At 39.7% G+C, this 27,350-nt stretch overlaps 1 protein-coding gene across 5 annotated transcripts in view; it reads left to right on the forward strand.

Moving 5' to 3' along the window:
* Window positions 1-27,350, forward strand: part of LOC134217533 (uncharacterized) — an 88,800-nt gene that overhangs the window by 22,102 nt on the left and 39,348 nt on the right. For all 5 annotated transcript variants that reach the window (XM_062696294.1, XM_062696296.1, XM_062696295.1 and 2 more), the window contains one exon: window positions 25,034-25,291. In XM_062696294.1, coding sequence (XP_062552278.1) covers window positions 25,088-25,291 — 204 coding nt within the window. In that variant the 5' untranslated portion in view covers window positions 25,034-25,087. The remainder of the gene's footprint in view (window positions 1-25,033; window positions 25,292-27,350) is intronic.

A 27,350-nucleotide genomic window follows, 5' to 3' on the forward strand; every position in this document is an offset into this window, starting at 1 on the left:
GGGGAAATTCTTCGAATTTCCGGGGAAATTCTTCGAATTTCCGGGAAATTCTTCGAATTTCCTAGGAAATTCTTCGAATTTCCTAGGGAAATTCTTCGAATTTCCTAGGGAAATTCTTCGAATTTCCAAGGAAATTCTTCGAATTTCAAGGAAATTCTTCGAATTTCAAGGAAATTCTTCGAATTTCAAGGAAATTCTTCGAATTTCCAAGGAAATTCTTCGGAATTTCCTCGAGAATTTCTTCGAATTTCCTCGAAATTCTTCGAATTTCCTCGAAATTCTTCGAATTTTCTCGGGAAATTCTTCGAATTTTCTCGGAAATTATTCGGAATTTTCTCGGGAAATTATTCGAATTTTCTCGAAATTCTTCGAATTTTCTCGGAAATTCTTCGAATTTTCTCGAAATTCTTCGGAATTTTCTCGGAAAATTCTTCGGAATTTACTCGGGAAATTTTTCGAAATTTCCTCGGAAAAGTTCTTCGGAATTTTCTCGGGAAATTCGTCGGAATTTCTTCAGGAAATTCTTCTGAATTAACATTTTCTTCGGAATTTCCAGGTAAGTTTTTTGTAATTTCCGTGGGAAACTCTTGGGAATTTCCATGGGAAGTTCTTCGGCATTATTTCGGGAAATGCTTCAAAATTTCCGTGGCAAATTCTTAGTAACTTCCATAGGAAATTCTTCGGAATTTCCGTGAAAGATTCTTCGGAATTTCCGTGGGAAAACTCTTCAAAATTTCTGTTCTTACCGGTACCGTTGGAGAAACCTGTATTTCGGAGATGATTCTGAATTTTCATTCCCACTGAAATGCGCGCGTTAAAGTTCAAAGACGACACCAATTTATTCGCGAAACTATATTGAGCTCATTGGGATTGACACTTTGCAATTTTAATTAGATGCTTTTGCATTCACGATCGGAGACTAACTGAGCTGCCCTGAGTATATAACACGAGACGCAGGGTCAGCGTGGTGAATATCTTGCGCGCCTATAACCGATCGCGGACGATCGGTGCCTAGCTACATCAGCATCTATAGGTAGGAGTACGTATATTGATAGTGATAAGAGCACAGAGAGTAAGAATACTCCGACAATGTGGATGATGTTTAATTGCCAGTTCTACTGCATTACTTACTTCTGAACAATTTCTTTAGAATTTCAGTGTGAAATGCTTCGAAATTTGCATGGTAAATTCTTCAAAATTTCCATAATTTCCAAATTCTTCAAAATTTTCTAGGGAAATTCTTCGAAATTTTCATTGGAAGTTGTTCGGGATTTCATCGAAAAATTCTTAGGAATTTCGGTGAGAAATTCTTCGAAATTAGAGTGAAAATTTCTTCGGAATTTTCGTGGGGAAATCCTCGAGGGACATTTTTCGGGATTTCCGTGGACAATTCTTCGGGATTTTCGTGGGAAATTCTTAGGAATTTCGGTAGCACATTCTTGGGAATTGAAGTGTGGAAACCTACGGAATTTTGATAGGAAAGTTCTTCGGATTCGTGAACGAACCTTGTTGGAAATTTTTTATTTATCTCAAGAATAGGGATGCTTTTTCTTTCTGAAACATCAACACTCGATATGTTAGCTTGACATGTATTATTTTTCTTTTTGTTGATAATCAGGTACATATCATTTTACTCATTTCAATATTTTCATCATAACTGTCCCATGTTTACTGCTTGGAAGCCATCAATTTTTGAACTAATTCTACCAGTTTGTCCACTGATTGCCGCTGACCATCTTGTTCGGCTTCCTTAGACTCGTTAGACTCTTGACCAAAACCATTCTTCAATCCATCGATGATTTCCAGTGCCAGAGGAGTGGGCACGACCTTTGTCTCTTCTGCGACAGATCCATCAACTGCCGGTAGAGCCGGGTTCTCCACCGCACCAATCTGGGTCAACAAAGCCGCCAGGACGTTGACAATTGTGGTGTTGATATCGGTTTCTATATTTGCCTTTACGTTGACTCCTAGGGTTACAATATCTCCAATATTGTTGTCGCTGACAGATATAGGACCGCATGAAACGGTTCCCAGCAAAACGAACAGCGTGATCGTAGCAATAGAATTCATTTTGTCGATTAGAAAATGTGGATTTTATGCAAAACTTAAAGAGTTAAGGAGATGTTATTCTGTTAATGGATTGTTTTGATTTTATTTGAAATGAAGAAGTCAGCGGCTATTTAAACAAAATTTAAACCTGATAACACATAACTGTATCAGTGAGTACCAGTTAACGGCTTTCGTAATTATCTTTTTCGACAGATTCACATGACAATGATCGATACAGCACGGATGAATCATATTAATCTCACTTGATAGCAATTCAATCGTTATCAGTGGTTTACAGTGGGAGAGCTTCCGAAATCAATAAAGCGATAGCATACTACTAATTGGGGATACCTCGGTTCAATCTGGTTTGCCGTGATTCCCATAGATTTCGACATTTGTTGTTGCATATGGGCGGAAGTCGCAAACGTAAACATAGACTATTACAACAGTTTTGTCATAATGAATCGTAATCGTTCGTGCTCATTTGAAAAAAAAAATATACCGCTTTCTAAGAAGAGACTACACCCAGGCTTTCTTTACGCGGTCGGAACTCATTAATTTCTCGGTTAACCTGAACTTTCACAGCTTTTCAAATGTCTTCTTCTTCTTCTTCAATGCCTCTACAATCCAACTGGAACTTGGCCTGCTTTTCAACTTAGCATTTCCTTAGTTGTTAGTTGAAAGCTTTCTATGCTCGCCATTGCATGAGTATGTATCTTGTGTGGCAAGTACAATGGATACACTGTGCACAGGGAGTCGAGAATGTTTCCCACCCGAAAACATCCTAAACCGGACCAAGAATCGAACTCGCCATCTCCGGATTGGCAATCCTACGCCTTTGCTCACAAGGCTACTGGAGACCCCGCTTTTCAAATGTGTAGGGGAGGAGGTTCGGTTGTGGGCACCCTTTTTTGTTTTGTCCATAACTTTGGCCCTGGTTGATCTTATGTCGACATTTGCATAGCAATGGAAAGCTAAACGTATAACCTTACTACTAGCAAAGAAATTAGTATGATTTCATCGATTTGGAAAAAAACATTGACAATTTAGAAAATTTGACATTTTTGGGCATTTTCATTTTGTGGTTCGGTTGTGGGCACCCTTGAAAACTTACTAAAAATAAAGAAGCATGAATAAAAACTACCCAGATTTAAAGAAAAGGAATAGTTTATTCATTCTAAATGCCAGGAGACACTAAAAAAACTCAAATCAATTCACCTAGCAGGGATGATGTCTCTCTCGGTGAATTAAGGAGGACGTTGAAAAAAGTAACATAAGAAAGGTCTAAAATAGCACTTTAGGTGAATGGGTTTCAATTTTTCATTGATTTACGTTTTATTGGTATGCATTACAGTCAAAAAAATCCTGATTAATCACCCTAGCGGCAATAGTGCCTTTCTCGTTCATTTCAAAAAATAATATTTTGGCCATAAATTTTGATCCAATAGTCCGATCTGACCAATTTTCCCGTTGAATGCAACTTGTTGCAAGCAAATCGGTCAACGCTTTGTTCCAAAAAGTGTGTGTATATTAAATAGACATGCCCAAAGAACAAAAATATTAAATAAACTCCTTATTTCGAACAATTATGTCAAAATAATTATAAAAACTGCATGAAAACGTTATTAAAAATAAGATAAGGGACAACTAAAACGATATTGAATGATTTATTAATAAAATTGGGGTGCCCATAACCGAACCAATAAGGGTGCCGACAACCGAATTTCACAGCAATCAACACTGGGCCTCAAAATAGATTAAATTTATTTATTTATTTATTTATTTATAGTAAATACGCATAAGAACTCACTTTTTGAATTAAATCTCTTCAGTTTATGATTCTTTGAAAAAGACCAAAACAAACTTTCGTGTTGTTTTTCTTGTACAAAAAAAATATTTGTTTCTAGTTCAAAGTAGAGATGCCCATCCGGTTTGATATTGAGCACAAAACATCATGCTATTATAGCAAACAAATGACGGTTGCCAGAATGACAGCATCTCTTATCTGTCAAAAGATACATAGGGGTGCCCACAACCGAACCTCCTCCCCTACTACCTGAATTTACTTTGTTTTTTCTGTGAATTTTTTCGTGGGGTTAACTGATTGTTTCATTGACGCTAAAGGTCTTAATCGACTAAAACCAAACCGTGTAGGAAAACCTTGGTGTACCAGTAAAATTTCCAGAAATACATTTGGTTCCCTAATAGATATGCAATGAGTACCATTAAGATCAAATCTGTTTTAGGTTGGTGTTTTAGCTGAATTTTACATTATTTTTATTGAACTGAATTACAACATTATTTTCATTCTAATTTTAAGAACAAAAGCGGAAACCACGTCAAATTATTTGTTTCTGGCAGAGATAGGTACATGAAAAACCAGAAAAGGGAATCAAATCCTCCCTCCGGCCACTTAAGAAATAATGTTGTCTAATACCAATATAATACACAATTTTCTAAATATAAAAAAAACCGTAGTACAAACTTTGACGGTTCCATAAAAGTTATCATATCAAACGAAATCTCATTTGAGTGATAGCTCACGCTAATAATCATGGTAATCGCTAGTTTGTAAGCACCGTAATGAAATGACCTATTTGCTTCGCAGACGAACTTTTTCAATCACCAAAGCGCTGCTGGTGGTACTTGTTCCAGAGAGTCAAAGCGTGGGATATCGATTATGCAGATGTATTGCAGCAGACTTTATGTCATCTGTCAATTACATAGGTACGAAACAGAAAACAGAATCATTAACAGCAACAGTCGGAAATAATTTAAATTGTAGGTACACGAGGGCAAAACTTTTCAACAGCCACGCAATCGAAATTTTAATGAATTTTGTTTGGCAAAGGTGAAGCAATGGGGAGTGTGTAGCGAGACATCCGGAATTGTGTACGATTTATTCCCATTTTTCAATTTCAAGCTTAAAACAAATGTTAAAATGATTTGAAACATGAAGTGATTGGTAATCTTACAAGGAAAGCTTCATTCACGTTTCATTCTACCATAAAACAAATGGCATAGAACTCTTACAGAGCTCTTACAGAAATACAGTCGTCTCTCCACATCTCGATATTGAAGGGACCATCGAGATAGGGAGAGATCGAGGAATAGAAGGAAAAATGAAATGGGTACTAGATCCAAAAAAGCTAGTTGCTATGAAAAACAACAAAACAAATGTCGTTTTTTGTTGTTGATGTGTTTGTTATTGTCCAAAGATGGTGTAGTTGGCATAAAATTTGAACATATCGACATAAGGAGAATGAATCCTGTACAAAATATGATCAGAACCAAGATCAGAACCAATAGAGATAGAGAGATATCGAGATAGGGAGGTTATCGAGATGTAGGAAGCCCAAATGAATGGGATGAAGGGACTGATGAAACCAACGTCATAGGGAGAGATATCGAGATATAGAACATAGAGATGTAGAGAATCGACTATGAAAGGTATTAAAGAAAATTTGCCTTAATGAAGCGGAAACATATGTTTACTTGTTCAGCATAAAAAGAACAATTTTTTTTTATCAAGTTTAACTGACTACCTTTTGAGTATTTTTCGGAGCAATTTTCTACCAATTCCTACCGACAATAATTACAATGTTTGGAAATTCGATGTGCATATGCATAGCAAATGAAAAACGTATTGAAGATAATTGCATTCCTTCGACGAGGTTTAGTTAAATAATTGGATCAGGCTGAAGGTGAGGTAAGGCGAAACAGCAATATTTCGACTATTTTTTCCGACTAAAATGAGACTGAAATAAAAAAAAATTAAAATTTCCATAAATAAAATAGTAAATTGCCTATGAAGAAATCAGGGTATAAGCAATTATTAAGAATTTTTCACATAACAATTATTGCAATTAAAAAGTAAGAATTGAGCAGGGCTGACAATAGTCATCGTCACAGCAAGAAAAACCACAGTAGCGACGAGTTGTATTGTCTTTACTGCTTAATTCTCGACGCATCGACGCATCGTCAATGACGAGCACAACGCTAGCTTTTGTCGTGCAACCAAATCATCATGACGACATCGAAGAACAAAGACTTCATATTATTATTCTTCAAGCAGCAGCTGCCATGCGAAGATTTTTATTCTTTGTATTAATGAATTTGGAGTAACGTATGAAGACGTTATAAATGTTATCGAAACATTTATGTGTAAAAAAGATCGTACAATTTGTTTATTTTAGACGCTATTATTTGTATAACCACTCCGTCTATAATGACGTGCAAACAATTATGTGAAGAAGTGACGACGGAAATCGTCATAACTTTTGGCTGCACGACTATCTTTGTGGTAGGCATGCCGCGCGAAGAAAACGAATAGGTGTCGCGTCATGCCATGTTATGACGAAGACTATATTTTTTTTCGCTTTCTTCATACGGCGAGAATGACTATTGTCAGCCCTGGAATTGAGCTTGAGCTTGAGCTTGATGACCGCACAATTAGTAGTTGCTACTCCGTGATTGATCAGAATAATTAAAATTGCACAGGGAACCAATAGTTGGGCTTGAGATTAGCTGTCCAACCGCATTGTGCACAGATTGAGAGTTCAAGATATTAAAGGACCAATAACGGCGACGGCCACGTCCCTACGGTCATCTGGGAAGGGAAGGAATGTTGGTGCAACATCCGTTGCTACTAGAGAGCGAGAACACCTCTGCATCTCCACAGTTGCCACAGGAAGGATTTTGGTTGGTTGAGACGGGGTACGTTATTACATGGATCAGGATTCACCTTGGTAAGTGATGCGATCCATGCAACCATTATTAGATAAAATTAGAACAACCAATAAATTAATTCAACTTTTTTAGAAAATTACTAACACATGTCGTCATCTTCGATGACGAACTGTACGAAACAATTGTAAATGTAAAATGTAATACATATTTCAAAATATTATTATTCTTACTGAAAGTTCTTATGTGAATTTGATAGAAATATGTGATACTAGTGTACGTCGCCACATGTTGTGACGAACCATTCAATTTATGTATATAAATATGGAGTGATATGCTTTTTCTTCCTCGTTGACACCACATAGCCATTGGGATACTACCGCCCCGCAATCCCGTATCCCCTTAACAAACTCCCAATCAATAAATACGAATACTCTAGTTAAAGCCAAGCTACCATTGTTGCACCCGTACGGCATGATACTCAACCGGCGACAGTCCAATGCCTATAGCATTGGGGAGAGCTTCCAATTGGAAAAACTTCAGCACGCACTTGCTCTGCAGCCCCGCATATTACTATAGAAGGCCACAAACCTGCGAGAAGGTTTTGAAAGTGCGCGCGATGCGCATCTATTCACTAATGAAACACATCAACATTTCACAACCATAAAAAAACTATCTGGTTTTATGGTATTTCGCATAAAATAAAATCATGAAACTGCTGTCTGACTTCGTAAGAATATAAACCACGTAAAAAAAGCTTCGTAAATACAAATCACAAATGTCGTCTGTTCTCCTTACTACTGACAACATAAAATAAGAAACAAAACCATCAGATTTCACACCTTTGTTCCTAATCAATGAATGAATGAGATGAGAAATGATTCTTAGGAAATATACTTATTATATAAATCTCCGACATTAACCAGGTATTCAGCAAGTCAAAGATAAGACATTGCGTTGTCAGTCCGCTACATAAAATACCCGGGTGGAAACCCTTCATTGGGCTAATGAATGCTTGCGCCAGCCGCGCATAATACGAATGCATGAACAACAACCTGGTTCAGAGACCTTCATGATCATTAATTAGTTCCAACTTTTTAATCTAAAACGGAGCACAATTCGTAATAAACTATCCGTAATTTGAAATTCAAAGCGTCCTTATAACACTGGGCTTCATCAAAGGAGATCATTATGCACCACTGTTTTCAACAATTTGCAATCAGGCACAATTCGAATGATTCTTGTAATACTACTCAAAAACATAATATAATTGAACTTTTGCTTAAACTCAATATGATGCATAAAATATGGCCAATTGAAACTTGTTGAAGCATAATTTGACAAAATAATTGAAATGACAACAGCGCCACTAGAGTTCTAGTAGGGACACGGCAGGTATTTTCGTCTTTTCGTCATAGTCTCGCAACCAATAAAAAAGACACTTTTTAGTCAAACTCATCCGTAGGGGAAGAGGCCCCAAAACGCCCCCCTGAGGCAAAACGCCTTTTGTGGTTTCCCTCATATTTACCGTCATTAAGATGGCCGTAACAAAACTAGATCTAAAATTATGTAGGTTAAGCGAAAAAAGTTTCAAAATAGTGAATGGGAAGGTGGGAAAAAACGAACATTTCCACATTTTGAAGAAACATCTAACATTTTGGCGAGGCAAAACGCCCTAGTGGCACTAACCTACAATGTACTTGCGTCTCCACGTACTATCCATACCAGAATGCTGATTCACCGACGCATGGTGCTTTGTTCCCTAGGAGCTGCCAGTTAAAAGACGTTTTGCCTCATGAGTTTTCCGGCAATAGAATATCACCACTTTTTTGAAATGTGAATATTATCAATATGATTGAGATTTTTGACAATTTTTGAATGGCATCAACTAGCTATCTTGTTTAACTGTTGCATAATGTTAAAATACCCATGAATAGCGTTACAAATAAGACAATAAAGCAGTGTTTGTTTAGCTAGGGGAGCTCATAGGGAACAAAGCACCATGCGTCGGCGAATCAGCATTCTGGTATGGATAGTGTATGGAGACGCAAGTACATTGTAGGTTAGCGCCACTAGGGCGTTTTGCCTCGCCAAAATGTTAGATGTTTCTTCAAAATGTGGAAATTTTCGGTTTTTCCGACCTTCCTATACACTATCTTGAAACTTTTGTCGCCTAACCTACATAATTTTAGATCTAGTTTTGTTACGGCCATCTTATTGACGGTAAATATAAGGGAACCCATAAAAGGCGTTTTGCCTCGGGGAGGCGTTTTGGGGCCTCTTCCCCTACCTCAAACCCTTTTAAATTAATTGATATCTCATGGTGGACGGACAACATCATATAAATAATCGCATGGTGCATTTGTGCATTGGTGCATCTTGGGGTGACTGTTAAAATTTGTTGTGCTAATTTCATCACATCTTTTATTTGAATCAGTGCATTTGCATAGCAGCCTAAACTAACTAAAAGTATTGGTTCCATTATTCATAATATGCTCCTATATCCAAAACATTCACAAAAATAACAATTTCGGCTTGATATGTAGCATTTTTGATACTATCCTGTGTGCGCTCACTGCTGGAAAAATCACTAAACTGAGAAACAAAGCAATGCAATGGGCAGAGATAGTATGATCGTCTTCTCCATTCAGATCGGTCCATATCTGCACGTCGCGAACCACGCAGTCTGCTAAGAGTCCACAAATCGTCCTCCACTTGATCGATCCACCTTGCTCACTGTGCACCTCGCTCACCTCGCACCCCACCATAGATGGTAAGTAGCACTTTCTTGTCTTGTCTTGTCTTAGCACATGCACAGTAGGGCAGTTCAAATTTCAAAAATGTTTGAAAATTCCAACTCCCATGTGTCTATTAGCATCATTTTGATAATATAGGATTCCTGGCCAATTTTCAGGCAATTCGGTGGCCATTTAGGGGTGGCGCGAAGTTAATTTATGTTTATATGGAAAATTGTATGGGAAAATCGTAAAATTTATTCAAGTCTCCCTACAGCTGTCAAATCGTGATGAATTCAAATAAACATCCCCAACCTCCCTTTTTGGAATCTATATAAATGAGACCTCCGGATAACACATTAGTTATGAGTGGGTTGAACGGTTCTATTGACAGTGTGAATATGGGATAAATGGCTAAAATGGTGTAATTAGCCTCAACGTAGCAGTGGAAATATAAATCAAAATAATGAGTCACCCACTGGTTGAGCTCAAATAGATTCCAGAAATGGAGGCTGTGTATGTTTATTTGAATTCATCACGATTTAAGAGTCGTAGCGAGATTTGAATAAATTTTCAGTTTTTCCCATACAAATTTCCATATAAACATAAATTGACTTCGCGCCACCCCTAAATGGCCACCGAATTGCCTGAAATTTTGCCAGGACTCCTATATTATCAAAATGATGCTAATAGACATATGGGAGTTGGAATTTTCGAAATTTTTGAAATGTGAACTGCCCTAATGCACAGCCAGTATCATAGATGGTAAGTAGCACTTTCCTTTCAAAAACTCCAAGTGCACGTTGGTCCTCTGCGAACGACGACAAACTCTATCCGATCGGGTCCTACAGTAGAAGCATAAGTACTAGAACGCTAGTGGCGCTGTAGTCATTCAAATTATTTTGCCAAATTAAGCTTCAACAAGCTTCAATCGGCCATAATTCATGCACCATGTTGTAGTGCATGTTTTGTGTCATCACCAACATCGGTTTGACACTTGTAGTACCGGTACTTTTGCTGCCAGATCGAAGTAACCTACATGTTAGTCACGCGAACAGTAACAACATTAGCAATCTTATATTTTTGAATCAAATGGTCTTACGGAGTCCAAAGTACGTACTATTTCCAGCCACTATGCGTCTCCGAATTTCTCTTCATTGTTCTAATTCTCGCTTAACTTTTCAAAAGGACCTAGGTAACATTTTTTCATGAATTAATTTGAGTACAGCAATCAAAAGCATTCATATAGGTCTGTTGATTGCACTATTCAAATTAATTCATGAAAAAAAATGTTACTTGGGTCCTTTTGAAAAGTTAAGCGAGAATTCTTCAACCACCTCAATTTCGTCACCACCGATACAAACTCGTGGTGGGTGGCTTACATTGTCCTCTCTTGAGCATCTTCCTATCGTGTACTTCGTCTTCGACGTGTTGATGACTAGTCCGACCCGTTTAGCTTCCCTTTTCAGTCTGATGTAGGCTTCCTCCATCTTCTCAAAGTGACATGCCATAATATCAAATAGCTGAACGGACTTCATAAAAATCGTACCACTCGTGTAAACTCCGGCCCTTCCTATTACTCCATCCAAAGCGATTTCATAACATGTTTCATAACATGCGTACAATTGCATTATTTCATTGATATTTTTTGTAGCAAGCAAAATGTATTGATTATTTATAGGAAACGAGCTTTTCCGTTCATTTCCTTCTAACAGAATGTTAGAATAGTTTCTTGTAGGTATAGTAGAAGATGGAAACGGTATGGACTCTATTTCCAGTTCTAGCGATTGCTAGAACTTGAAAAGTAGTATGGGGAAAGATACAAAGTAGGATAATGGAACGGGCCTGGGATTGAACCCATGACCTCCTGTGTATGAAGCAAGAGCAGTAGCCATATGACTACCAACCTCGTTTTGTAATACTTCAATTGGGTTTACTTCTGCCTAAAAACAGTTGTCCTTGCTAAAGATCGTTTGAAGGAACTTGTTAATGATTTAAATTACCGAGGTGCAGCACTTATTTCAGTCACAGCTATTGCTTTTCTGGCACACTTCAATCCAATTCCCGGCATAAGCAATTTTCAATTACTCCCAACATCTTAATATCTAATTCTCTCTTGGAACGGTAGAAAATGCGATGTGAACAAAAATATGAACGTGTCGCGACAGCTTGATGCCAGATGGTATTATTTATAATACTGGGACACACTGGGACAGAGCCGCCTCGCAGCTTAGTGTTCATTAAGCACTTCCACAGTTATTAACTGCGAGGTTTCTAAGCCAAGTTACCATTTTTGCATTCGTATATCATGAGGCTAACACGATGATACTTTTATGCCCAGGGAAGTCGAGACAATTTCCAAACCGAAAATTGCCTAGACCAGCACCAGGAATCGAACCCAGCCACCCTCAGCATGGTCTTGCTTTATAGCCGTGCATCTTACCGCTAGGCTAAGGAAGGCCCCTTCCATTACTCTTGCACAATACTCATTATTATTCCACCATGTATTCTACTCCTAATTGATCCAGTTATAGAAAATAAAAATATATATTTCAAACTTTTGCCCTTCGTCGCAACACAACTGTGCCGAAGGCAGTCTTTTCACTTTTACAAAACGGTTTCATCAAATAAACACCTACCTGGAAATTGTCACAGTTCTCGATGCAATCATCGCTTGAAGCTGTTACTCACCACACAATTATCCTAAACTAACGCATTTCACTCCTTCCTATTTATGTGTATCACTTGAACTTATTTAAACATATTGAAAAACATTTAAAAAATGTATCCTCAAATAGAAAAAGTCACTTCGGCACAAGAACTACAGTGGCCACACCGTGCTGCCAAAATGCCAGGAGCCTTTTTAAAGTGAAAATAAGAAAATAATTCTTTAATGTTGACGGAAAACTATCTCTTACGTTGACGCTAGAATGTTATTTATAATTCTCTGAAAGGATGAATCATAAGTTTTCTGTACAGTGTGCCGGGAATCGGTCCATGTGCCCAAGTAGTAATTTACCCTACAGATTTTTGACTCATTTTTTTCGTGTAACGGCTTGCAAATGATTATTGGCTTCAGCCGCTCACGATTTTGATACAAAATTTGGGCTAATAACCAACAAAACGTGGTGCCGCACTTTATACATATTTCCCCTACCTACATGTTATGAATTCGAGGAGTGGTAATGTTGGAGAATATGTGTTTTTGTTTAACATTTTGAATACCGCGATCCAGAAATTATTAGAACCACAGGTTCGAACAGTTGGTTCTGAACAGTGTTGGTAAAACTCAAAATCTCTAAACTCATGCACGATTCAAATCAATCATGAGTTGAAACGCACCCAACTCAGCACCTAAAAAATGATGGCTGAGTTGCATCATCCATTTGAATAATCGTAGGTTTTCTTTTGTTCTTCTTCGTAAATTAACAGTAAATTAACGTTCAACACAGAGACACTGAAGACGACCTTACTGTTGAGGTCAAAATACGTATCTGTCAAGGTACAATCAAGTGGTGGAATTAAATGGGATGGTACAAACTCGTCTTATGACAAGTGATTTTCTTTTATTTTATAAATAAAGATCATGTTGGATAGTTTATTCCAATACAAATCTAGCTCCTAGTAGAAAATGCTCCTTCACACTGATACATAGCCAAAGTATCCTTCAGATAAAATAGTGTAGATTTAATTGCCACTACTTTATAAGTCAATCTGACAGAAAATGTTTATACTAATTTATCGCTATATTATTGTTTATGAGATATTCAAACCACATTGTTTGAACTTTCCAGCTGTTTCACGAAAATTGTTACACGAAGGTGATTTTTGCTATCAACCATGTGATTTCCGCCACAATAGAAAGATTTTACAATCCCAATTTCATTCAATCATATATGGCTAATCATGATTCATTCATGTTATGCACTATCTATTGAGATATATGAATGGAACGCTGATAACAACATCAAAACAAATGCACATTTTTGATAAGCTACCATCATTGCTCAATCTAAACTGACTATAAAAACCGACAAATCTTCACCAAAACCATCACTCAACATCAGTAGTCAAACCATCCCAACTTCAATATCCAACAGCAGTAACCGAAGATCAAACTATTTCCGCTGAAAATGAAATTGCCAATCTTCTTCACCCTTGTCCTTTTGCTGACAACCGGCTGTTTCGCCGGGCCGGTTGCAGTTAAGGATAACAACATCGGAGACATCGTTACCGTCGGTGTCAACGTCGAGGCGGATATTAGAACCGATATCGACACCACCATCGTGAACGTGCTGGTCGCTTTGCTCACTCAGGTGGGCGCCCTGGGAAATGAGACACAGCCGGGGCAGGTGGGACCAGCAGTGCCAGCAGAGCGAGCGATAACGATGCCGAAAGCGGATTTAATGAAGGCCATCCACAACTTGAAGGGGCTGGCCCAACTTAGCAAACAATCCAAGGAGGAGACGGAAAAAGTTTTCAATTATAATGCAAAGGAATTGATCCAACAGTTTTTGAAAAAGAACTGAAGTCGGGCGCTTAGATTTGAATAAATGATCTGTTGTAAAATAGCCGGAAGTTTTTCATCCTGATAAAGTATTATATTGAAATAAATTTGAGCCATGTAGTAGGTGTGTATTTTAAGTAGTAAGAATGAAACAAATCATTTGATTTTCAATGATGGTATTAAATTATTGTAGTAGTTGCTCTCCAATCCGCTTAGTTCAAGCCAAATCTATAACTCCTCTCATTTCTCTTCAGGAACAATACATCCATTTGTGAGGAAACCACTTGCAAGTAGGGATGAAACGATACCACTAAGGTATCGATACTTTTACTTCAAAGTAGTATCGAATAAAAGTATCGATACCACTAAAATATCGAATTAAAAGTATCGATACCTACTTGTATCATATGAGTACTGATCAATTTGAAGTAAAATTATTTTGTCACACACAAGTAGTCATTAATAATTTATTTTGGATAAAACATGAATAGTGGAAGGCTTAATCACTTTCCATTACTATTGGTCGGGGTTCAGCCAAACCGCACCAAGCGGCTTTTCGACTGACTTGTAATACTTTGTTCGTACAAGGACAATGGAAATAGTTTCATATCAAGCATACATTTGCAGTAGGATATCCTCAGTTATTGGGTTTGAAGGATATTCGATGCGATTTGCGATCAATTAAATGTGCTAAACGAAAGTGTGAGCAGAAAAATCGGTAATTTTTCGATGGCGCTTGGTGTGATTTGGCTGAACCCCGACCATTTGTCCATCGATTTAAACACGAAACACATTTTAAATGTAAACCAATTATAACTTTAAATCATTATATTTATAGTTACCGTATTTTTTAAATCATTTTCCTATAGACGTAAATCTCTAATGCTTCTTCAATGGATTATTGGAAAACAGCTGCAAATATTAGTGCGAATCCCATATTACCCAAGATATTTGCGTAATTTATTATCCAGTTTGAAGAAATTCTAAAGGATCAGCCACAAATAAGTGCTGAGTGGCAAAAAATAAATACTTGAAAGTATTTATTTGATTTAAATACAATTTAAAAGATTCTTACGAAGATTCTTATAAGATTTAATTTCGAATTGAGTACTCAGTTGATTCAACTACTTCTATGCGATACTTACTTGGTATCGGTATCAAAGTATCGATTCCAAAAGTACTTGGTATCGAATCAAAAGTATCGAGTATTTACTCGTATTTACTTGGATCGATTCATCCCTACTTGCAAGACATGCGCCTAGACGAGGTCGACAATTTATTCGGAAACTTTTTTGTGTATCAAAGCGCATACAATCAGATCTCCTTTTTTCGAAACCTTCATTGTGACGCTTTGCATCCAGTCGGCCGAAAAAGTCACGGAGTCCCAGATGTTGTAGCATTTACGCGAATAGCATGAGGTCAGCTTTGAGCAGCTCTGCTGAGATACGAACGACCCCGGAAGCTTTGCTGGATTCCATGCTTCGGTTGACTGTTTGAATCTCCTGTAGCGATGAAGTTTCGAAGCTGACACGAGTAATGCATCACATTTGTAGCGGCGAGTCGGGAGTGGAAACTTGAAGTCGCTGACAAATTGACAATTATTGGTTTGGCTTTCTCCTCTTTACCCACCCATGCTCACTTGTCCCGGTTGTCGCTGTATTTTACTACATTTTTCTAAGCCGTATGAGGCTGCTCAATCATAGTCTTGCGTTTCAGTAGAAGCATAAGTACTAGAACGCTAGTGGCGCTGAAGTCATTTAAATTATTTTGCCAAATTATGCTTCAACAAGCTTCAATTGACCATAATGTGTGTATCATGGTGTAGTGCTTGTTTGGTTTCATCGCTAACATCGGTTTGACAGTTGTAGTAACGGTACTTTGGCTGCCAGGTCGAAGTAACCTAGATGTTAGTCACTCGAACAGGAACGACATTAGCAATCTTGGTACTTTTGAATCAACTTGCGTTTCTACCCTTCTCAATCTTCCCCCAGATTGCATCAGCAATCCAATCTTTCCAATGAGCGCGCAGGTCATCTATGTTGATTTTGCTGGTTCTGATAAAGGCATTCTGGATGGGCGTCCACTGCATTTCTATGCTGCTGCCACCTTCCGGAATATCCGCTGCCTAAGTTCTTCTGCATGTTGGGTACCAAGCTGTCAAATCGTATGGATTTTCCTTCTTTGACATTTAGCTCCCCTATCCTCGCCAGCAAAAGATGTTCCGGACAGCGACGACAGCGACAATCTTTATCTGGTAACTAAAATATCTTTTATCGTTTCACAGCAGGATCTTCAAATCGGCATGTCCATCACGAGAGACCCAATAACCATGTCGTTATTGACACATATTTATGCGATGTTTTCGTTCATTTGTCTGAGATAATGTCGTCCCATGACTAGTCCGTGTTATCAGTAGAAGGATAAGTACTAAAACGCTAGTGGCACTGTAGTCATTTATAATGTTTTACCATATTAAACTTCAATAAGCTGAATTTGGCTTTTCTTATGATGCTTCATGTTGTAGGGAATGTTTTGGTTGATCAACAACATTTATTTATAGTACGTCATTTATAGTACGAGTACTTTCCCAGTCAACACAAAATCGTATATGATGTAACATAAGATGCTAAAGTGGAGGCGATATACGTACATATTGTATGGGGAAGTACTTATATGGCCTCCACTTTAACATCTTATGTGAAATAATAAACGACCTTGTGTTGACTGGATTGGGTGCTAGGCCGATGCAAACTAAATGTTGGTCATGCGAATAGGACAGACACTAGCTATCTTATACTTTTGAAGCAGCTCCCTTTCCTTATCCAAAGCGGTACTTTAGGTGTCAGATGTTCTTGTTTTCATCATAGTAGCACACTTATCATACTTGAAAACATGCAAACCAAAACAATACATTTGACAGTCATAGTACGTAGTTTTGAGAACTTAGATGTATTGTGGGTTCAAATAAGTGAGGAAGACTGGGAGATAGAAGCACACGAGGACTTCACGGAAGTAGTAGTTTAGTAAAATTCTTCTTTATTAATTTTACATATAAAGTAATCGGCCGGCTTGGCCCTCCAACTTTGATTTAAAAGTTTTCAATGGTAATTAACAATTTATTAATAACTAGCGAAAGAAACCCAGCTTTGCCTGGGTGTTGCAAATGTCATAATAAACTATTTGCAGCACCGCACTCTAGATCAATTTCCGTGCGATTGTTTTGTTTTCCTCAACAGCTGACCCAAAATTGTATTCTAATGATTTTTTTACATTTCCTCGTTAAATTTATCAACCTTTTGCATATACAAACCTTGCGGATCCCAAAACGAATCGATTAGGAAAAAAATCTTGCAAATCGGTCAACATGTTCACGAGTTAAATCATCAGGAAGGAAATCTCAACTCATTTTTATTATATAGAAGAAGAAGAAGATAATTTTAGCGCATCTCTCCCAGATCGGCATGCCATATTCGATCACAGGGAGGATGATTTGTTTGTAGACAGCAAGCTTATTTTTCAGGGACAATGACGACCGACGGTTGATCAAAGGATACAGTAGTTTCAACAAGACGTTACACTTTGTCACCGTCTTGTCAACCTGTTGCCTGAAAATAAGCTTGCTGTCGAGGGCCAAGGCAAGGTAGTCGGCCTCATTTGCCCATTCAGCAGTCGTGCCATTAAGGATGATTTTACAGTCCCCAGGCGGAACATGTTTAGGAGATTTAGAGTGGGGGAAAATGATGACCTGGGTCTTCGCCGCGTTGATACAGATCTTCCAGCTGGTGAGGTACTCTGTCAGGGCATCCAGGCCTCGTTGGAGTTTTGCGACTAGCGCTCTGATCACACTACCGTTGTAGACGATGGAGATGTCATCTGCGAACAGAGACAGAATGCCGCCTTCTGGAGGTTCTGGCATGTCGGAGGTGAACAGATTGAAAAGCAGGGGCCCGAGGGTACTGCCCTGGGGGTCGCCTGCAACGATATTGTGCGCATTGGAACTTGCTCCGCTGATTGAGACCCAGAATCTCCTTGCCGACAGAAAATTGTTGATGATTTTCTCCAGGTAGCTGAGAAGATTGTAGCAATGTAGTTTGTACACCAGGCCATCATGCCATAATTGTCAAATGCCTTCTCGACATCGAGTAAGGCCATGGCGGATGTTTTTGAGACAAACTTGTTCCGTCTGAGTACGTTGGTAACTCGAGTCAGTTGGTGTACGGTTGACCGACCGCGTCGGAAACCAAACTGTTCCTCGAGCAAGATGTTGAGATTTTCGGCAGACTCAAGTAACCGGTGATGAATAGCTTTTTCGAATAGCTAGGATAACCCGTGAGAGAAGGCTTATGGGACGATAACTTTTGGGGGAGGAAGAATCATTCCCAGGCTTTCGGATGGGGGTGACTTTCGCTGACTTCCAGGACGATGGGAAGTAGCTGAGCCGGAGACACTGATTAAAGATCAGCAAGATGTGCTCAAAGAGCTCGATATTCAGGATGCTGTCGAAGCCTGGGGCCTTCATGTTCTTCGATGATTTGATATAGGCCGTCAATTCGCCAGCTGAGATCTCCAACTCCTCCGAGAAGTCGGTGGGAGTCAAATGGTTGTTGTTATCATGCTCGTTGACGGCTACTTCGTGTGGACTGACGATATTCTCTCTAAGATTATGTGAGCTGACGAAGTGACGACCTATTTCAGCGACCTTCTCTGTAGGAGTTATCAAGCGATCCCTAGAGCCATTATTGTCTAGTGGGATCAAAGCTGGAATGGGCCGAGGCTTGGATTTTAGTATTTGGGTCATTTTCCAGAACGGATTTGCATAATCTTGGAGAGTACGGATCTTATTCGAGAAGTCGTTATTTTTATGGTCCACCATTCTGGCCTTGATAATTTTTGTGATTCGATTGCAGTGTGCCTTAAGCTCAGGCAGTCCAGTTCGCTGAAACTGCCTGCGTGTGATATTCCGCAATCGAATCAAATCTTTGGTGAGTGTATCGATGTTTAGGGAGTTGCTTACCTGCCTAGCCGTCAGTACATGTTGTACCCGGGCCACCGTAATCGCCTCCTCGATGGAACGTAGCTGCCGTAGTTTCGCCGGAACTGCTGATGCCGATTGACCGAGGAGCCCATTTCCGCCACCACCGGATAGTGATCCGAACTGAGCTCCTGGTAGACGACCGGCTGAGAGACGTGGTCATTCATGTTTGTTATGTATAGGTCGACGGTTGCGTGGACACCGGACCGACTCAGCCGAGTGGGGGTATCCGGGCTCAAGATCGTGTAGTGGCCTTCCTCCATGTCTTTGCTCCAGATGGTACCGTTTCGATTGCCGCGACTGTTGCCGCAGGCTTGTTGTTTGGCATTCAGGTCGCCGGCAATGATATACTGGCCTTGCCTCCGCGTCATCTTGACGATGTCCCTCCGAAGGGCAGCCGATGATCCATTGCCGGCTTTGGCTTGCTTTGGCTTGGACAGTACGCCGCGATGAGCGTGATTGTGCCGACGGAAGTGGTCACTTCGACCTCGATCTTCGGCCTCGATCATAGACGGCCGGTCGAGTCGCACGATACAGAAGTTCGGGACGCTCACCTCCGGTGTAAGGTGCATTTCAGTGATAAACGCCACGTCGATCTCCTTCTCCTCGAGGATATCAGCCACTTCGATGCTTTTGCTCATGAGCGAGCAAGCGTTCCAGTTTAGCAGCCCCACCCATTTTCAATAATGAACATGCCAAGAGCGAAGACCTGGTCGAAACGAGTTTTGCAGCTGCGCAGCCGAGTGGCGAGCTGTGCAAAGATCGGCATCAGCTGCTCCGGAGTGTAGAGCGGAGCAGATTCTTCCGGTGGTTCAGTTAGCTTCTCCGGCTGCCGACGAAATTCAGGAGGAGGAAGTGGGGGCCATTCGCTGGAGGATGGAGCTGGTGATGCTGGGGCTTGAATCGATGCTGCTGCTGCGGCCAGTCGCTTGTGCGGCTGCAACGGTGGCAGTACTGGTACCGCTTATCGGGGAGCTGTGATAGCAGGAAGGTTCACCCCGTCGATCACTGGAGCACGGTTCCTCTTCGGATGGGCTTTGGTGGATGCTTTCCTTCGGATTTCCAAGAACTCCATGTGTTTGGAAAGCCTTTCGTAGTGGCCCGATGTTTTTCGCCACAGTTGGCGCACTTTAGATCGGCACTTTAGATCGGCCAGCGCGCGGCCATGTGACAATTTCGGATGCCATGCCAGAAGTTGTAAACTTTGGTGCACTGTGGCACGTCACGGTGCACGGGCCGGTATCGCTCCCAGCCGACGACGATGTAGTTAATCCCTCCGACCAGCTTCAGATCCTTGAAGGTGATGGAGCCAAGCTGGCCTCGGTATTTTCTCGCCCTGTCGTGGCGAGCGATTTTGTGAACGGCAACAGGTTTGAGGCCACTACTTTCTAGCTCGGTGATAAGCTCTTCCTCCTTCATATCGTGGAGCCCTCGCAGCAAAGCCTTGAGCGGCTTCGTTCCGGGGAGGTCATACTTGTGGACCTGTAGGAACTCCACGATAGATTTGTGGTGATCTTGATTAGCAGGCATCACCTTGACTCCCTCGCTGCAAAGCCAAAACGTACACTTGAAGCCCTTTTCAATAAGCTGGCGAATTTTCGGCCGCAAATCCAGTGGATCACCCTTCACAAACACGGGCGGACACTTCTCCTTCCGCTCCGCTTCCGATTGCTGCTTCTTTCTCTTTTTCGGCAGATTGCCGACGTCATCAAGCGGCAACGGTGAGAACACGTTGCTCTGCAAATGCTGCTAGGAGAGGTTACTCGCGCCTCCAAGAGCAGTGCGCTTAGGCACTTTTTCCGCGAGTCGCCACCGAGTCGGGAGAAAATAACGGGCCCGGGAGAAAATAACGCCAACGCGACGAAACGAAAATGTAAACAGCTAACGAACGAGAAAAAACACTTGGAAAAATGCGCGAGCAAAAAACACGTCCGTACGTGCTGCTGTCTCGAACTGGAACTAGAGTTCACGGAACCTGAAGGTTTGCAGAAGGATGGAGATGGAGAACCGCTGTTACGATACGAAACCATTTCTGGTGGAAACAGAACAATTCCGTCATGAATTAGTCGATTCGACCTCGAGATGCCACTCCACATTGTCATATGGATTGTAACGGCTGGCTCAGGTTCAGGGAACTCTACACGTCTCTGATCTCACCAAGGAGTCAATCTTGGATCTCTATAGGCTGGTCGATGGATTCCATCATGTGATTCAGACCCTGGATTAGATCATTCAACCGACTGAGTACAAATATCTGTTGCTGATCGAATATTTACGTTCTCGTCACTTACCAAGCACACGGCGAGGATGACAGTAACACTCGTCGAAGAAAGAGCAGGATACCATAAAGTTACCTCTGGAGCTTCTACAGCAAAGAATCCAATTTTCGAAGCACTACCAGTAAAAAAAAGAGAAAGCATGTCGAAGTTCTCCTGTCGACATTGACAAAGTAGACACAATTCATTGCTGTATTTTACGGCAGGAGAGCGTAAGGGTAGCCAAGGATCCCCTAGGAGATGGACTTAAGACTCTTTTTTTCTTTATTAAAGTGATTTTAAAATTACAGCTGTTGTTGTGATCGAAGATAATTTTGGTAGTCATTACCCAGCACGGGATCTTCTGGATTCAGGACCAGAGTACATTTCCATTTCTGCGCAAAAGGCCAACAGCTCGAACCATGGCATCGCCGGTCCAGAAGGAAGGCGTTGCGTCATATAAAGTAAGTAGGGTCGAGTAAGTAGGGTCGAAGGGTAGGTTGAGTAAGTAGGGTCGAAGTAGTTTGCCTTTACTCACATGTTAAAAAAGTACCCAACGGAAAATTTATTTACCCAAATGTAAAATTAATTTACTTAATTTCGACCTCAGGTTATAAAAACTCAAAATTGGCTTCCCGTATTGAACTGGCGTCGTTGGATTGTTTGGCTCTTTTGTCGTTGACAACAGAAGAAAGAGTGGATGAAAGAGAAGAGAAAAAATAACTCAAAAATAAGTTTAAAAAAACTCAACGCTGGGTACTTTTTTTCTTCCGTGTGCTGGCGGAGTCCGTTTTGGTAGGATAGCGGACACAAGCGACCAATTACTTCTGTAACAATGCCATATCAGACGGTCGAAAAAAATTTTGTTTTGACTAAGAGTTAACTGGCATGTTTTGGTAAAAACAGGAGAAGGATACGACTGTACGGGATGACAGTTTCTCTAGCGTTCTAATACTGATGCTTCTACTTACGGCACATATCAATGGATTATATTGATACTCTTAGACGGTAACAATAATAAATTGCTGATATTGCACTACTTTTGGAAGATCAGGAGCGATGTTGAACAGTAGACATGAAGAGTTCATTCTGTGTTATTTCAAGGATTTTTTTCTCCTACTGAGTAGTGACAACCCTGGTTATAGCATTATAACCATCAAAGAGCTATAACCGCCAGAATATAGTGGCCACAATAATATACATAATGCTATTATCATACGGATACAGCGCCCGAAAGAAACGACTATACTAAACAGACAACGCGGATGGCTATACAGACACACGCGATGTTCAACCACCCTTTTAAGCCTGTGTCGTTTGCTAGGGATCTGGGATGTGGGAAAAGTGTATGGACAGAAACACCTCCAAGGAATATTCGTTGTCTTCTATTGATAGAGAAAAAGGCTTCAAATGAACAGGAAAGAAACACGTATTTTGATGGGAGAATATTTGTCAGCCCTATCAATTATTAAGTTATCAAAAATATTGTGTTCTTATCAAATGAATGGAAAACATGTATTCCTATGAACATAATGCCTATTTGTTTAAATTTAATTACTGTGCAAATTTAAAATAATTCAGCACGTAGAGTATTTTATAGTATTTTTTTTTCTCACTGTTTTGCATAAGAATCTATCAAAATGTGTATGACGAAATTGCTAGATATAGACGAAATTGCTAGATCCTTATACAAATATTGTATGAAACCTTACAATTTTTTTTTACAAAACCTGGATAAGAGCTTACATTTTTTTTTATATAAGAATTTAGTACATTCGCATACGCCCAGTTCTTATACAGAGTATTAAAAAAATCTAACATCGGATGGTGGGGTGTAGATTTGGAGACTTTTCTGGTAGGTGTCCCGTAGAAAAAGCTACCTTTGTGTTTCTACCCTTGCAAAGCTGCATCAGATTAACCATTTTCTGCTTTCAGACAAAGTTGAGAAACATGTGGGAATACAGAGTGTATATAATTAAGAGTGGCGACATGTGCCGCATTTGACAGATCGCCTGCTCGTTTGGAACACGATTTTGTATGGCAATGACAGATGAATTTTGTTCCAATTCTGACAGTGTCGCCACTCTTAATTACATACACTCTGTGGGAATACACATTCTGTTTTTTTTTCTCTCTTCGGCATCGTCATCGGAAAAGCGGGACTTTTTCATTGTTTCCATGTGGACGCCTCGCTATGTGGAGAAAGGAGCGATATACTGTTGCCACCACATCGATTTTGTAAAGCTTTTTGCTTCTGTTTACAATTCATTTGTTTGGCTTTTCTCAGCTACCGCTCGCCGCTTTGTTGTCACCGCCGTGATGAGAAGAAAAAGTGATATGATCATATAGCTCGTCAGTCGGAAGGAGCTTTTTATGCTCTATGAACACAATTATGGTATTATAGGGAGTAGCAATGCAACATCGACTTTGACTAGACACCTTTTAGGAAAAATTCAGATCCGTCTGATACTATACCGGTGAAACATTAGAGACTTATTCTACTTCCGTTATACACATACTTGTCCCATATTTGCTGGGATTTTCTATATGCATGGGACAGTTATGCGTATAACGTTAGCGTAGCTGTAACCATATTTAGTTGAGCATAATTTTCCATTTATTTCATATGATAGGTCTACAGAACAAAAAGTGCACTTGTTTCAAAGTCTGACGTCTGAAAGACAGATTGAAAACGAAAATCATCGGATATAATTCCAGCCAGTCACGTTGCTCGATAAGCTACTCTTCCAGCTGAATAACTTCTATGGGGATATGAAGCGGAGATCCATAGCTACGGCAATTCGCACTGTGCAGTACAGTCAGATGTCCTGTAACACGCTTAATAGGGATGTACTATAAAAGTTCCAGCTGTATAAATGCACAATAATTGAGCAAGGAAGGTTTTGATTATTTATAAATTGGGGTTCAATCAAGTTGTAGAAAAAAAAACTGTCTACAGTGCAAAACATTCCAAAGCATAGCTTCTGCAATCAGTTATTGACAGACTATGGACCATAGTATACTAAATGTTGAAACCCGAATTACTAAAAGATCGAAACCATCCATGGATTTTCGGCTTTCATCTGGCTTTTGGCTGGCGAGAAAAGTCTATTAAAGGAGACAATCAAAACTCTCTGTATTTTATCCGTAATCCGTATAGTAGGAGGTATCGACTGTAAATCCATCCAACTCGCAACAGGCGCGAATTGGATTTCGTCCGCCCCTCACAATTTCAAGCTATATGATGACATTTCAGTTCAAAGTTGAGGGTAAAATCGTTTGCGTTTTAAAATCATCATTGCCTCACTGGTTTGTCCAATTCCAAATACGTAAATAGGTTCCCTATGTAGCAGACTGAAATACTCATTGAGGGCGTTTGAAAACACATTTCAGGAAATATAAAACAGATCGTTATGGTTTTTCCAAACGCTGGGTGGGATAGCGTCAATTGTCTAGACTCTAGGCACATGAATATTGCTTAGGACGGGGAAAGGGAGAATTTTCATCTCGCGAAAGTGTCTTCCCTTTTTTTTTGTTATGGCATCATACGCAAAATACGTAACACTTGTTGGAATAAAAGAAGTTTATCAAATTTCACGGGGAAGCGGGGCGAGATTGTGGGAGGGTGCAAAAATATCGATGTTAGTAGCGATCAATCAATTGTAACATTGGTTACGTTATTTGTAAACGTAGCCTCATTTACAAAAAAAAAAAACTTCGCTATGATCTCAAATATTATTCCTTCACGTCTTTTCCCCATTTCTTTCAGCCAAATCCGATTAGTAATATCCGGCAAACGCCCAATCCGTAAAATTCCGACAAAATGCACGCAGTTGGCATACACTCGGCCCTGGCCATCAAGCGGCAGCGAAAGCGGCGGGACAATCAGCGCAAAGCCCGCGAACGGCGCTACAGTATACAGAGCTCGGAAAGTGGCGACACGCATTCGCCACATGGCTCCACCCGCCGGAAGTTTCATCCACATCAGGTGCACGCCACCGACAACAACAATTTGCTAGATACGAAAGTGAGTATTCCTTCAGTCGATTAGTTTGACGTCTAAAAGCTAACCGGGGGAGAATAGAAAAATAGGGGAACTGTTCCCATATTTCCATCTCACTGTAACAAATTCGTCTCTTCTTCAAACATAGAAATGAAACACCAATTTCATAACTTTTTTTACTATCGTGCGTGCAAAGGGTTTTTCACAGCAACCAACGATTTCGCGTTATGGACGATTTTTTTCCCATTGTACCATTGGTCCGAAACTTTCGAGAAAATTTCACTTTCAAAACTAATTGTCTCAAATCAACTACAAAATTAACATGTTCAAAAAATTACCTTTTAATCATAATAATAATAACTTTCAGATTCAAAATCATTTCCTTCCGGTCTTCAACGATTCATTTCTCAAATTGTTTCATTTGAAAAATCTGTTATTATTTTAATTATATATAATAGATATGTTCGACAATCCGTTCCAGAAATATTTACATTTTGATCTTTCTGGAAAGTCTCTTCACCATATTACCCCAATGTGAGGAACCATGCGTCTCCATGAACGTGTAAATATTGTGACTTATATATTACTTTTTTATATTCACTTATCTCGCCTTTCTGGGTCGGCGATTGCGTCGTAAATCGTTCAACCCTTTGTCCGATATTTCGCTTTTTCGCCTACACGCTTAATGTGTATACCACACTTTTCACTATAGTCGGTTCATATGTACTTAGCCGTAGTCAAAATACTATTGGGTTTGTTTTTGTTACATTCAAGACAGCGTTGTTCTTAAGCAGCATGGTTGCAGTAATCTGGATGTCTGGAAGAAAAAATTGTAATGATGCAAAAAAAACGGGTATGGTGTTAACAAGGTGGACATACTGGTACAGGTACAATAGACAAAGAGATAATACAAAGATATTGATTCGTTTTAAGAAGTTATATATAAGGACCACAGACAACCAGACATAACACTCGTCAAATTTCCATCTTTCACTGATTTACTGGTCGATTCAAATAAACATTAGTTGGTCAATCGATCACTCGTGGCACGCGCATCGGATTTGTTCGAGTTTGACGTTTGCTCACTACCGCCATCTGGCTCGTGATTTGCCCAACTAACTGAAATCAACAGATGTCGTTAGTGTTTCAACGGCGATGAATTTTATGAGTGTAGTTCAATGTGTTATGTCTGTTTGTCTGTGTAAAGAATATATAGTCTTAGGATATTGTGTTCTGCATTGCGCGGCAGGTAATAAAAATCAGTTCAGTGCGAGATTTCTCTTGTTTCGGACAGCAGAACGATCGCGCGATCGGCCAAAATATTGTGTTCTGCATTGCACGGCCGGTAATAAAAATCGTATTTCAGATTCTACCAGAGCCTAAAATATTCATCTTCATGAAGAAACTTCGGTCCGAATTTTGACAAACATCGCATGAATATTCAAAACATAGAATGACATAGTCAGACGACTACTCCACGAACTCATTCATTCGACTGTCACTGAATGTGTTTACTATGTGCAGAAAAAACATAATTATCATTGTTTATGTTGATGTTTACCGCTGAAAGTGCCTCGCGGATGAAAATCGGATTCAGTCCTGTGTAATAAATCACTTTACTCATTTGAAACGTGTTAGATTTCAGATAATTTATCATTTTGTAAAATGTGCATAAATATTCAATGACTAATATTCAACTGAATATTGACTGTCCAGAGCCGACTATGAATGTGTCGGAAGTGAACTGACAAATGAAGAAAAATGGACTTCACTAAAAATTTTCGATTATTTTACACTCTGGATTCTACAGTAAGCAGAGCGATCGGACGGTCATCGAAATTTAGTTTTGCTTTGTGCGGAAAGCAAAACGATTGGCCGGTCTCATAAATTTTGTTCTGCTTTGTGCGGGTGAGTAAGTTAATCAAAAAGATAATTAAAATATTTCTAGGAACATTTTTCAAATAGGCGTAACTGTTTTTGATCTTGAAATTTCCAACGGCCATTACTCACTTAATTCAGTGTATTTCGAACAACTGAGGTTAGTACCAGACGGGTCGGAATCTAATCTTTCTGTTGGGCACAT

The sequence above is a fragment of the Armigeres subalbatus genome, chromosome 2 (genome assembly GCF_024139115.2).
Source record: "Armigeres subalbatus isolate Guangzhou_Male chromosome 2, GZ_Asu_2, whole genome shotgun sequence".
Lineage (NCBI taxonomy): Eukaryota > Metazoa > Arthropoda > Insecta > Diptera > Culicidae > Armigeres > Armigeres subalbatus.